The sequence below is a fragment of the Pantherophis guttatus genome, chromosome 8 (assembly GCF_059756535.1).
Source record: "Pantherophis guttatus breed Tessera chromosome 8, ASM5975653v1, whole genome shotgun sequence".
Classification (NCBI taxonomy): Eukaryota; Metazoa; Chordata; class Lepidosauria; order Squamata; family Colubridae; genus Pantherophis; species Pantherophis guttatus.
Genome location: NC_142070.1, coordinates 56,204,485 through 56,218,947, shown reverse-complemented (window position 1 = coordinate 56,218,947; position 14,463 = coordinate 56,204,485). Strand labels below are relative to the sequence as shown.

Genomic DNA, 14,463 nt, shown 5'->3' with positions numbered 1-14,463 from the left:
TTGATGTTTTTCCTGTCAGGTTAAATACGGTTTTTCCTTCCTCCCTCCCACTTTTTTTTAACAAAACGCATCTGCAATCAGTATCTATCCAGACTTGCAAAATGCTTCTGGGTGAATTAAGCAGCGGAAGCCAGCTGCCCACTGAGCAGCCAGTTAAATAAGCCCAAAATTAGGCATGTGGAACACCGCTAAGATCAGAGCTGCTCATATAGGAGATAGCAGGCCTACGTTATGGGGAGTGGGAAAGGAGATCGATGAGTAACGGGACTCGACTAATTAAGGTAGGGGCTCTTCAGGTTCAGCGCGGGGAAAAGCGTTCCTAAGAAAATCGCAAGCTCCGGAAAGGACTCAGACCCCCTGGACGATCGTTTTTCGGACAAGAGACCAAACGGGGAGGGAGACGGTCAGACCCGCAGCTTCCCACCTTGGTGTCCACGTCGGCCAGGCAATCTCGGCGGAACTGGTCGAAAAGGCCTTGACTCTTGAGACGATTCAGGATGAGCGACACCAGCTCTGGCTCGCCGGCGCCCGCGGAGTTCCCCGGCGGCGGCGGTGGGGGAGGCTGTGGTGGGGGAGGCGGGGGAGGCGGCGGGGGTGGGGGAGGTGGCTGTTCGGGAGGAGAAGTGGCGGCGGTGGGGACCGGGGCAGAAGCGGCAGCGAGGGTGCCACCACTGCCGGACATAATGGCGGCAGCAGCGGCGTCACCCTCGTCGGCTGATTCCCAAGCCGCGACTGAGGTGAGGCTCCACCCTCTCCCGCACAACCCGAAACCCCGGAAGCAGAAGGCCGGAAGAAAGTCTGACGACGCGGCGGAGAATGCGACCTTCCTATAAACTACGCCTCTTGTGGCAAATTTCCCGCCGAGCGAGGAGTTTAGCATTTCACGCTTGGCTTCCACAACATCCCTGAATGGTTGGGATGCCCGGGGCAGAAACATAAATGGAGTTCTGTGATCGATTGAGACACTGTTCATTCCCCTTATCCTTCAATAAACGTGTCAGGGTCTTCTTTTCTCCCCAAAACTCCACGAAAGAAGTTAGGCTGGAAGTGAATTTTTATGGCTTTTTAAACAAAGTAGTTATTAAGGTGCTGGCCTAGAAACCAAGAGACCCTGAGTTCTAGTTCCATTTTAGGCTTGGAAAAAATGGCTGAGTGACCAGTCACTCTCTCCCAGCCCAAACCACTTCTTAGATTATGGTTGTGGGCAGTGGTGGGATTCAATTTTTTTAACAACCGGTTCTGTGGGCGTGGCTTAGTTGGGGGTGTGGCTTGGTGATCATGTGACTGGGTAGGCGTGGCTAGCTGGTCATGTGACCGGGTGGGCGTGGCTATCTGCATAGGGACTACAGAGGGCTGAAAAAAGTCATTTCTGACTGGTCCTCGCACTTTTGACCGGTCCTTGCGCTTATGACCATCCTCACATTTATGCCCTTTGTGGCATTCTTAACTGTGTCACTCATTTCACAACTGCTTCTCTTCACCATGGTGACAAGATAGGGCAAAAACGTAAAATGTGAGGACAGTTGTAAATTCGAGGACTGGTCAAAAGTGCGAGGACCAGTCAGAAATAATTTTTTCAGCCCTCTGAGTAGTCCATATGCATAAAAGGATACAGAAATAGAGAGGGATGAAGGAAGGGAAGGGAAGTAGGAGTGAGGGTAAGAGAGGGAGGAAGAGAGGAGGAGAAGGAGAAAGGAAGAGGAAGGGAGGAGAAGAAGAAGGGGAGGAAGAGAAAGTAAGAAGGAAAGAAAAGAGAGAGGTGGTAGGTTTGAGGAGAAAGATTGCTGTACAATAAAAAAGATGAAAGGGAAGAAAGCCAACCCCAAACAAATATAAAGATATTAAGATAAAGAATGAATTGTTAAACTTTAAAGAATAAAAGAGAACAAATATGAATAAATAACAATAATTAGAAACACACATACAAACATACAATGTATTTTCTTTGAACAGAGTATTTGGCCGGTTCACAAATTTAAACAGTGTTTAGTCATTTCAATTAAATTTACAATTTCTATATTTCCTTTTTTGCCATATTTAGTCCTCATCTATTTTTGTAAAAAACCAATATTACCCTTCATCTTCATCTCTAATCTTAATCAAATTCATTTTTTCCCTTCTATTCTATATTATACCCCTTCCCATTGTCATCTATTTTTATATCCATCCTCACATTGGTTAATTATGTAATATTACAGTTGTTTAATATAAATTCAACATTTTAATATAAATCAATTAGTTATATAACTACCTTTTTTGTATATTAATCAATATGAACATGAATATTCCAATTATTTCCATGCAATCCAATTTCTTACAAATCAATTAATTATATTTACCAATAATAATAAACCAAATAATTTCCCCCATATATTCCTCCAAACCACAACTTAACCATTTCTGCTTTCAACACAATATACAATTAATAGTATCTCAATTATTACAATTCCCTAGTTAAATAGAGCTTTTTTTCTTTTGTGTTTTAAAATCTTGAACTCTCCTCTTTTCCCCTAAATTTCCCATTGTTTGCACCTACCTTTTTTGGTGAGGAAAAAGAAAAAGAAATCTCTCTCTGCCTCATTTTGCCACGTTGCAACAACAGCAAAGCCAACAGCCTGCTTTACTTTCTGTTTCGTTTTTCAGCATAGCTAGGGGAAAAGAAATCAGCACTCTTTGCAAGCAAGCAGCAGAGCCCTGAGCAAAACAGCTGAGAGCAAATCAGCTGAGAGTCGGGAACTGATCTAAGCAAGGGCTAATTAGCCTATGCTGAAGCTCCGCGGGCCAATAAAATTATAAAAAAACACCGAACCCTTTGTTAAATTGCTGGTTCGCCTGCCCCTCGCCCACCACTATTTATTGGCAATAAATAGTGGTGCGGAGGGGCGGGGCGAGCCAGCAATTTAACAAAGGGTTCGGCCGAACCCCCTAGAACCGGCAGAATCCCACCACTGGTTGTGGGGAAACTTAAGTGGAAGAAGGAATATTACATAAGTTCTCCACCTTGAGTTCCTTATAAAGTAATAAAGACAGGATAAGCATCTATACAAAATAAATAAACCATTCGTGATAATGATGTCCTAAAGGAGAAGAGGTGCTGACTGCCTTGTCACATGCCTTACACTACTGCATTTATTTCATTTTTATCCAATTCATTTTTCTCTATTTTTTGGTTTATTCTTCAATGATGGCATAGCCTGTGAAATTATATATATATATACATTCGTCATCTTCAGGCTGGTCTTTTTGGCTTCGTGCTTCTAGGAGCAATGTGAGATCGCAGCTGTTTCTTCCTTTTTAACTGCTAGTGGGAGTGTGAACTGATTGGGTGGGAGCTTGGCTGTGTTCTGATTGGGTGGAGGTGTGTTCTGATTGGTTGGGGGTTTGGCTGTGCTCTGATTGGATGGGGGTTTGGCTGTGCTCTGATTGGATGGGGGTGTGTTCTGTTTAGGTGGGGGCTTGGTTGTGCTCATGTTGGTCTGAGTTGCAGGGGGATTTGAGCTGGTGAGCTGCATTGCTGTTGTTTGGCTTCACGTTCGTGGTCGTGCCACATCTTCATGGTGGGTGTCAGTTTGCTTCATGTATGGATTGGAGGGATTTAAAGTGGCTAATGATGCAGCTGTGGTCTGGCTTTTGGTTTGTGGCCGTGCTTCATCGGTGTGGGTTTGCTTTTTGCATGGATCCTCACCAAAGCCGAAACCAATGTCCTTTCCAAAGGATTCAACTTTGCAGTCACTCCCAAACACATCCCCACTGAAACCATTATATGCGGAGTTGAAACCAGCCTGACCAAAATCAACCCCAATGACGCTAACAGAATCAGACTTGAAATCACCAACATTCTCTGCACCAGCAAGCCACCCAAAAGCAACTTACCCAAAGAGGAACAGACAGCACTACTTAACCTGAAAGAAGACACCAGCATAATAATCCTACCAGAAGACAAGGGAAACACCACGGTGGTTATGAACACATCTGACTACCAAACCAAATTAACCAACCTACTCCAAGACTCCACATACAAACCCTTAAACACAGATCCCACCACCTACCTGGAAAAAACCAATAGATCCAAAATAAAAGCCTCCCCCATCAGTGAAGAGATCCAGCAAAGAATCATTCCCAGAGAGAAATCATCCAGATGCCCAAAACTCTATGATTTCCCCGAGATACACAAAGAAGGAACCCCACTTAGACTCATAGTCAGCTCCATAGGCTCACCTCTACAAAACCTAGCCAAATTTCTCGCCAAACAACTACAGCCCTATGCATCACCTCACAGGTAAAAAACTCATTCCAGTTCATAGAGATCATAAAGAAACAAAACTTACAGCCCAGCGACCTACTTGTGAGTTTCGATGTCATAACCCTCTTCACCCAAGTGCCAATCAAAGAAGCCTTGACAGCTATCCAAAACAAATATAACCCCCCCAAGCACATCCTAGATCTGACCAACCACTGCCTATCCAGCACATACTTCATCTATAACAGACAAAAATACAAACAAATAGAAGGAGTGAGAGGGGTGATCCCATGACCCATGGGATCACCCCTCTCACCTGTCATTGCAAACCTCTACATGGAACACTTTGAAACCCAAGCTCTAGAAAAATCGGATCACAAACCCAAACTCTGGCTCAGATACGTAGACAACACCTTCATAATCTGGCCACACGGGAAAGAAAAACTGGACAACTTCCTCACACACCTCAACAGCCTACACCCCAAAATACAGTTCACCATGGAAACAGAAGCTAACAACCAACTTCTCTTCCTGGATGTCTTAGTCTACAAAAAACCCAATGGCTCACTAGGACACACCATTTACCAGAAGAAAACACACACAAACCACTATCTGCACGCACTCTCACACCATCACCCAGCACAGATCAACTCCGTAGCCAAGACACTCATCTCCAGAACAAAATGCTTAGCTGACGAACAACACCTAAAAACCAAACTACACACTCTCACTAACGTACTAACATCCAACGGATTCCAAAGAAATAAGATTACCAACCTAATCCAAAAAGAAACCCCCACTAAAACCGGCGCTATGCGAATCTGGTCAGTGAGCGGGAGATGGAGGCAACTGGAGCCTCGGGGTCACCTTTGACCAGTGCCGCCTTTGATTCCCAGGTGGGCGCTCTGGCAGTTCACGGAGCCTACACGAAAATTTTGGCCTCTGGCAGAAAAGGGGCTCCGGGGAGGCTTTCAGGGGCGGAAACAGCCAGGAGGGATGATGGCCTGTTGCTTGTTTTTCTTTTCTTTATTTTCAGGCCCAAATAAATATGTAGACAAAGGTTGTAAATTAAACACTGTTTTATTTACTTGTTTTCTTCCACAGGAGATCTATGTACAAGTCAAGCAGTCTGACAGGAACATCTGCTTAAATACTCAAGGGAGGGAGCAAAAGATGAGGAGGAGTTAAGTGGAGGGATACATAAATCACATCATGGGGATTAGCTCATCCATATATATATATATATACATACACACACACACACACACACACACACACACACACACACGCACAGACAGTTAGATATTTTCTTGGTGACAAATCCCCCTCTAAAATACCTAACGGTTAAAATGAATATTTATAGATTTAAATATGTATATTCAATTTTGAAGATAAATACACATGTTGATTGGTGGGTTACGGTTTTGTTAATATATCTGCCACTTGTTCATGAGTATCACAATGTGAGGCCTTAATAAAACCCATGTTGGATAGTTGTCTAACGTGTTTATATTTAATATCAATATGTCGTGATCTTTGACCTATTGCTTCAGAATTTAATATATCTATTGCAGCTTTATTGTCCTCATGAATGTTAATAGGATAATTGGGTTCTGTCCAGATGGAAGATAAGAGATCATCGAACCATATTAAGTTATTAGAGGCTTTAGAAAGGCAAACGTATTCGGCCTCAGCAGTAGATGTTGCGATTAAGTTCTGTTTACCAGTATACCAATGCACGGGACAGCTATTAATTAGGAAAACATAACCAGATGTACTCTTTCTACTCTTAGTGTCTCCAGCCCAATCTGCATCTGCATAACACATTAAGATTGGGTTTTTTGAGTGGGTAGGTTCTAAATATAGGCAAGTGTCAGCGCTAAATTTGAGATACCTGAGAATTCTTTTTATTCCCTCCCAATGATAAGTGTTTGGATTGCTTACATGTCTGGATAATATATTAACAGCTAGAGTGATGTCCGGTCTGGTCCAATTTGAGATATACAACAATGATCCAATTACCGATCTATATAAGGTGTTGTCCTTAAATGGTATACCTTCATTGTTCATATTTTTTACAAAGTCGGTTTGCATGGGGGTTTCACAAGGTTTGGAGTTTAACATATTACATTTTTTCAATAGTTCTAATATCTTGTCCTTTTGAGACAATTTAAACCCTCCATTTGTTTTGTTGATCTGAACACCTAGATATTTATTTACTTTTCCTAGAGTTTTCAAAGTGAAGTGCTTTCCCAGTTTTTCTGCAAATTCCTCACATTTAAGTTTGTGTTGTCCAAAATACAAGATATCATCAACATAAATAAGTACGTATTCAATAGAGTCATTTGTTTTTCTAGTGAAGAAGCATAGGTCTGCAGATGTAGCTGAAAAACCTATGTCTTCAAGCATTTTCGCTAAGCATTCATACCAACGTTTACCAGATTGTTTTAATCCGTATAGACTTTTGTTTAATAACCATATTTCCCCTTTCTGTACATCTTTACCTGGGGGTGCTTTCACATAGATTTCTTTATCAAGGTTGGCATGTAAGTAGGCTGTTTGGACATCGAATTGATATACATCTAAATTTAGGATGGATGCCAATACCAATGCGGTTTTGAAGCTTTCTGATCTAACGGTGGGAGAGTAGGTGTCCACGTAGTCATTAGGAAATTTTTGTGCGTATCCTTGGGCCACTAATCTAGCTTTATATAAGAATTTATTGTTTTCTAATTCCTTAATCTTAAAAATCCATTTTGTTCCTATGGGTATCTTACCTACCGGTGGCTCTGTTGGTGTGTATACATTGAGTTCCTTTAAACTATCCATCTCTTTTTTAATGGCTTGCTCCCATTGCCCTCTCTTCATGTGGTAATTTTAATATCCTCATAAGTGGTAGGGGGAATCATGTTGGTGTTGATGGAAAATACGTAATCTTCTAACCTTTTGGGCAGTTTGTTTCTATTTGATCTGATGGGTCTATCGGGGGGGGGGTGTAAATCTGAGTCCTGCATGTACCTTGCTTCTTTTTCTGTTAGTTTATCTAATTTTATGACTGGGTGGTTCGACTTCCATTCTTCAGGCGTTATCTCTAATCTTCTGTGATTATTTGATTCTATAGAGTTGGGTTTGTCGGTATGTGGTGTGTGCTTTAAGTCAGTGTTCCATGTCACGTTGTCTAAATCATTAAGATGTAATCTGGACCAATTATGTTCATGAAATACAGCTGATCTTGAAATGATGAATTTGTTATCTTTGTCTATAAATCTATAGCCTTTGGTTCCTGATTCATATCCCATGAACCTTAGTCTTTTTGATATTTTCTCACCTTTACGTCTCAATTGCTTTGGAACATAGACATCTGCCGTGACTCCAAAAACGTGTAGATGTCCAATTTTTGGTTTTCTACCGTATAAGACTTCATATGGGGTTTTATTAATCACACTGGATTAATAAAACATAATCTATTTATGGTATAGTTTGAATATGTGAGTGCTTCAGCCCAGAAAATTTGTCCCAAACCAGCACCCTCTAATATGCATCTGATCATAGTTTGTAGCAAACCATTTTTTCTCTCTACAATTCCATTCTGGAAGGGTGAAAAAGGACAGGATTTAAAATGTATAATTCCCTGTGACTTAAGCCAATTGGTGAATTCCTTGGATAAAAATTCTGATCCCCTATCTGTCATTATTTGTTTGATGTTTACGTTGTGCTGCATTTTTACTTTTATATAGAATTCTTTAAATTTTTTAAACACTTCGTTCTTGTGATTAAGAGTGTATATGAAACCATACCTGCTGAAATCATCAACTATAGTTACGAAATACCTCTTTCTATATTTGATAGATGGTTTCATGGGACCAACTAGGTCCATATGTACTAATTGAAATATTGATTGAGTGGTGTGAGTGGCCTTTTTAGGTCTTGGTTTGTTCTTAATTTTTGAAGACTTGCACACAGAACAATCCAAATAGTTTTTACAACTTTCTAATTTAACATCTTCAGAACATTCTATCATTTTTTGTATAACAGGAAAACTGGCATGCCCAAGTTTCCTATGAAGTAAATGAGCACATTCATCGTGTAATGGTTTACCATATGATACCCTATTATGGGTGTTGCCATCATCTGTATGATCTTTATTCATGTTACTTTCAGATTTCTCATGTGTGTCAGCTTCACTTTCTTTGTTTTTTAATTCTAAGGTTGGACATGTTGATTCACTTTCATCAGGTACAAAATATGTTAGACCTTCTTTGGTAATGGTTTTTCCTACAATTTATTTATTTATTGTTAAATTTGTATACCACCCTTCTCCCTGAGGACTCAGGGCGGTGAACAGCCAAGTAAAAACATAAACTACAAACATTAAAATACAATTAATATATATATATAAATTTGGCCCCATGATTAAAAACAATAACAAACAATTAAAAACGTTTTAAAAAATGTTAGGCCAGCCCAGCTTGCTGGAAAAAGAAGGTTTTAAGGGCACGGCGGAAGGCACCGAGGTCTTGGATTCTCTTTATCTCTGGGGGCAGCTGATTCCAGAGGGTAGGTGCCCCCACAGAGAAGGCCCTCCCCCTGGGGGTCACCAGCCTACATTGTTTGGCTGATGGCACCCCGAGGAGGCCCTCTCTGTGGGAGCGCACAGGTCAATGGGAGGCCATCGGTAGCAGCAGGCGGTCTTGAAGATAACTAGGTCCTATGCCATGGAGCGCTTTAAAGGTGATAACCAACACCTTGAAGTGCACCCGGAAGACCTGGGAGCCAGTGCAGCTCACGCAGGAGAGGTGTTGTATGGGAGCGCCATGCGGCTCCCATGACTACCCGCGCGGCCGCATTCTGGACCAGTTGGAGCCTCGGGTGCTCTTCAAGGGGAGCCCCATGTCCAGGCGAGAGGTGACAAGGGCATGAGTGACTGTGCACAGGGAATCCCGATCAAGAAAGGGCCGCAACTGGTGAATCAGGCGAACCTAACAGAAGGTCCCCCTGGCTACAGCCGTCAGATGTTCCTCCAAGGACAGCTGCGTATCCAGGAGGACTCCCAGATTGCGTGCCCTCTCCGCAGGGGCCAAAGACTCGCCCCCGATAGTCAGTGATGGAGTAAACTGACTATATCGGGATGCCGGGAACCACAGCCACTCAGTCTTGGAAGGGTTGAGCTTGAGCCTGTTCCTCCCCATCCAAATCCGCACAGTCTCCAGGCACTGGGACATCACTTCAAGGGCATCGTTGGGGTGGCCTGGGGTAGAGATGTACAGCTGGGTGCCATCAGCATACTGATGGTACTTCACCCCAAAGCCACAGATGATCTCGCCCAGCGGCTTCACATAAATGTTGAACAGAAGGGGCGAGAGGACCGACCCCTGAGGCACTCCACAAATGAGAGGCCTCGAGGTCGACCTCTGCCCCCCTGCCAACACAAACTGCAACCGGTCTGAGAGAAAGGAGGAGAACCACTGTAACATGATGCCCCCCATCCCCAACTCTTCCAACCGGTGCAGCATACCATGGTCGATGGTATCAAAAGCCGCTGAGAGGTCTAACAGGGCCAGAACAGAGGAGCAACCCCTGTCCCGAGCCCTCCAGAGATCATCTACCAATGCGACCAATGCCGTTTCCGTGCTGTGCCCGGGCCTGAAACCCAACTGGAACGGATCTAGATAAGACGTTTCCTCCAGGTACTGCGGAAACTGTCGTGCGACCACACTCTCGACAACCTTCACCACAAAGCGAAGGTTGGAGACAGGACGATAGTTGGCTAATACTGCCAGGTCCAGGGAAAGCTTCTTGACGAGAGGCCTCACCACCACCTCTTTCAAGGCCATGGGGAAGTAACCCTCAGTCAACGAAGCGTTAATAATTCCCTGGAGCCAGCCTCGTGTAACCTCCCGGGAAGCCAGTACTAACCAGGAGGGACATGGATCCAGTAAACATGTGGCCGCACTAAGTCTCCCCAGAATCCTGTCCACGTCATCAGGGGTCACAGAGTCAAACTCTTCCCAGATAACATTCTCAAGACTATTCCTCGCCACCCTGCCCGAATCTACCCAGTCAGAGTCCAAATCCCCCCGGATCTGAGCGATTTTGTCATACAGATATTGTCCGAAATCCTTGGCCCTGCCTTCCAATGGGTCCTCCCGCACTCCCAGGTGGAGCAGGGAGCAGGTCACCCTGAACAGGGCGGCCGGACGATTCTCTGATGACGCAATAAGAGCGGAAAAGTAATTAAACTTTTTTGTTCTTTTCTTTTGTTCTTGGTCATAAGTACCTTCCCATTTTTGAATATGGTTTCTATACCTTTCTCCTCACTTAATCTATGTATAGCTAGTATATTGTGAGGGATTTCAGGCACAAACAAGACCCCCTCTATTTCTCCTAAGCCTCTAATGTAAGTGGTGTCTATTCCCTTTACTTGGACTCTATTATGGTTTGCTACTCTGATAAAGTAATTTTTTTCAGTAATTTTTTTACTTAGGCGTTTTTTGTTATGAGTGGTATGGCTCGTGGCTCCAGAATCAATGAGCCATGCATTATCTAACTCAGTTTCAGAGTCTTTGTTGTTTACTAATCCAAATAAAGAACCATATTTATTGTTTCTAGAATCATCTCTGTATCTTCCTCTGTCTCTTGGACTGGGGGACTCTCTACATTTAAATCTGTAATCAGGTGAATGCCTGTTTGAGAGTTTGATGTTCCGGCCTGTTCTTTCTTTGTGTTGTGGGTAGTCTCTGTCTCTATTATTTCTTGGGCAATCTTTTTTAAAATGACTTTTGGAGCCACATGTGTGGCATTCTGGAATATATTTATCCCTGTTTTGGAATTCTACTCTCTTAATGTTTCTATTTTCCTTATGGTTCATGAAGTGTTCCCTTCTTATATTGTCTTCCGCTATGAGTTTACTAGTTAGGTTTTCTAATGTGACATATTCTAAATTGAGATTATCTAATAAATTTATGTAATTGTCCCATCTGGAGTCAAGCGAATTAATTATAATGCTTTTCATGGTGTTATCTGAAATGCTTTCTCCCCTTTGAATGAGATCAGTTCTAGTCGCATTTAAATTCAAGATGTGTTCACTCATGGTTATCCCTTTTTTTAAGTTTAGCTGAATAAAATTCCCTGGATATTCTCGTTGTTGTGGCAACGCTCTTGCTGTGAAATAAGTTAAATAATTTTTGGAATATCTCAGAAACTGTCAGGTGGTGGTTAATACTAGGATATATACTAGGTGATATAGTGGCAATTAATAAATAGTAAGCTTTATGGTGAATGCAGTCTATTTCAATAGTCCAAGGTTTGCTTGGAGGATTGTTAACTAAGAACAGCATATTTTCTCTTAGATATATAACTTGGAGCTGCTGACTCCATTCTAACAAATTGGTTCCATCTAGTTTCAATTTTATATGTTCTGCAGGTAAAACTCCTGAATTATATGGAAAACTATTTCTTGTTAGTTGCTGTCCATGGTCTAAATCATTAGCATACTCACAATATGGCATAGGAATAGTGGGTGTGAGTCTGTATTGACTTATCTCTGTGCTCTCTTCCTTTTTTCTTACTGATGAGTTCTGCACATGCTCAGGCTTCATTTCTCCCCAGCAGCCGAAGAGTGAGGATCTGCTGCTCTCATCCTTTGGGAGAAGGTCCCAGACAGTCTGATGGCTTTCTGTCCTTGCTCTGGTGGTCCCCAGGCCATCAGTGGACATCTGGACATCGCTGCGACTCCGGTGATCCTCGGCACCCTATCGGATGGTCCCGCGGTCTCGTCGCTCCGCTCGCCTGTGGCATGGGAAGCGGTCTGGATCATCGTTGTTGATGTGGGCAGGCTCCTCGCTGTACAGTCTTCTGACTGGTGAGTATGTTTCGTAGATCCTCTTTCGGGTGTCGGGTTCTTCTTTAATGTAGTCAGATTCAGTATATTGCTTGTTATAGATAATTTTAGGTATTCTTTCTGCTTCTATTGGCATTCTTAAGTTAGTTCCGAATGCCTTGGTAATCACTTGCATGGCTTTTTCTATCTCTAGTGTTGTAGGTGGATTAGAGTAATAGTTTTTTATTTGTTCTTCGTTTTCTTTGAGTGTAGGACTGTATCTTAAATCATGTGTCTCGTCTCTATCTTTGAGGTTTAATTCTTTAGGTTTTGTTTGCTGTCTGTCTTTTTCATGTTTAGCTTTGGGGTCAGTGTATGGCTTTTCTGAGGTGATTTCTTCAGCTTGGTACCTTTCTGTCTCTTCTTTATCTGTTGCTGCTCCGTGATATTTTATAGTATTGTGGAGTTTCGCAAACAGATCAGGATCATTTGGAGCGGCTTCTATTAATTTAATTATATTCTTTTTGATATTAGATGGAGTACATTCATTCATGGTTATTTTTGTAATTCTATTCAGAGTCTATATTACTGAAAAGACTTTCTGTTTCCGTCTTTTCTTTTGAATTGTTTTCAGTAGGGGTTAATTGAGCCACCATTCTGCTGTTAATTGATCTAGTTATAGGTCTTCTTTTTACCTCAGGTAGGTTTGATTTCTCTTGCATTCTTTGGTTTATTGGGCCTTTTCAACCGTCCTCTGCTACCACTCTTGTTGCTTGTTTTTCTTTTCTTTATTTTCAGGCCCAAATAAATATGTAGACAAAGGTTGTAAATTAAACACTGTTTTATTTACTTGTTTTCTTCCACAGGAGATCTATGTACAAGCCAAGCAGTCTGACAGGAACATCTGCTTAAATACTCAAGGGGCAGAGCAAAAGATGAGGAGGAGTTAAGTGGAGGGATACATAAATCACATCAAGGGGGGGGGTCCCCCTCGTAGAGATGTGCCCGCCAGGTTTCCGTGCATTTCATCAGCCAAGGACCCAGGGGAGGGGTGGGGGAGTGGTGGTGATCATTAGGGAGAGTCTTTATCCGAGGGAGACCACTGTTCCTCAGATAGCCGGATGTGAGTCCCTTTATGTGAAGTGGGGCCGTGGGGTGCAGATGGGTCTGCTGACTACGTACCTGGCTCCCTGCCACGTGGCAGCAACCCTGCCCGAGCTACTCGACGTCATTGCCGGGGTGGCGGTCGATACCCCCAGACTTATTGTCATGGGGGACTTCAACCTCCCATCCACAGGTGGGGCGTCAGAGGTGACTTGGGAGTTCATGGCTTCCATGACGGCCTTGGACCTGACCCAGTTAGTTCAAGGCCCCACTCACATAGGGGGACACACTCTGGACCTGATTTTTATCTCTGGTCAGTGGTTGAATGATCTTGGTAGAGGGGACCTAGACATCAAACCCTTGTCATGGACAGATCATTCGCTCCTTCACTTAGACTTTCCTACCGCTTTCCCCCGCCGCAGGGAGACGGAACCAACCAGATGGTTCCGTCCCAGGCGCCTGATGGATCCCGAAAGGTTCCTGACGGAGCTTGGGCCGTTTCCTGAGACTCTAACACACGACTCGACTGAAGAACTGGTGGCCGCCTGGGAAAGGGCGGCCGCTGGAGCTTTGGACCGCGTCGTGCCTTTGCGGCCTCTGACCCGATGCCGATCTCAATTAGCTCCTTGGTTCTCTGAGGAGCTGAGAGAGATGAAGCGTCGGAAAAGACGCCTAGAGAGCATTTGGAGGACTAGTCAATCCGATTCTGACCAGACACAGGTGAGGTCTTATATCAAGACCTACCTAGTGGCGATAAAAGCGGCAAAGTCTAACCATTTTTCCGCTCTTATCGCATCTGCAGAGAACCGCCCAGCTGCCCTGTTTAGGGTGACCCACTCCCTTCTTCGGGGGGGAGTACGGGAAGATCCCTTGCAGGGTCGTGCTGAGGATTTTGTGCAGTTCCTGCATGATAAAGTCGCTCGGATTCGGGATGGCTTGAACTCCGATTGGATGAGTCCACGGGAGGAGACCGGGGCAGGTCTTGAGAATGTTATCTGGGAGGAGTTTGATCCTGTGACTCCCGAGTATGTGGACAGAGTTCTGGGTAAGATTAGTGCCGCCATGTGTTTATTGGACCCGTGCCCCTCCTGGTTGGTACTGGCCTCCCGGGAGGTTACACGAGGCTGGCTCCAGGGGATTATAGGTGCTTCTCTGAGTGAGGGTGACTTTCCTGCCGCCTTGAAAGAGGCGGTGGTGAGGCCCCTCCTCAAGAAGCCTTCCCTGGACCCGGCTGAATTAGCTAACTATCGTCCAGTCTCCAACCTTCGTTTTGTGGCGAAGGTTGTTGAGAGCGTGGTGG

The 14,463-nt window shown here is 43.8% G+C and overlaps 1 protein-coding gene across 5 annotated transcripts in view; it reads right to left on the bottom strand.

Annotated features, from left to right (window-relative positions):
- BOD1L1 (biorientation of chromosomes in cell division 1 like 1) overlaps positions 1-734 on the bottom strand; it is a 131,224-nt gene extending 130,490 nt beyond the window's left edge. For all 5 annotated transcript variants that reach the window (XR_015729235.1, XM_034408861.3, XM_034408862.3 and 2 more), the window contains exon 1: positions 425-734. Coding sequence is in view for 4 of the 5 variants with exons in the window: in XM_034408861.3 (XP_034264752.3) it covers positions 425-682 (258 nt within the window). In the remaining variant the exon portion in view is untranslated. The remainder of the gene's footprint in view (positions 1-424) is intronic.
- Positions 735-14,463: the final 13,729 nt, after the last annotated feature.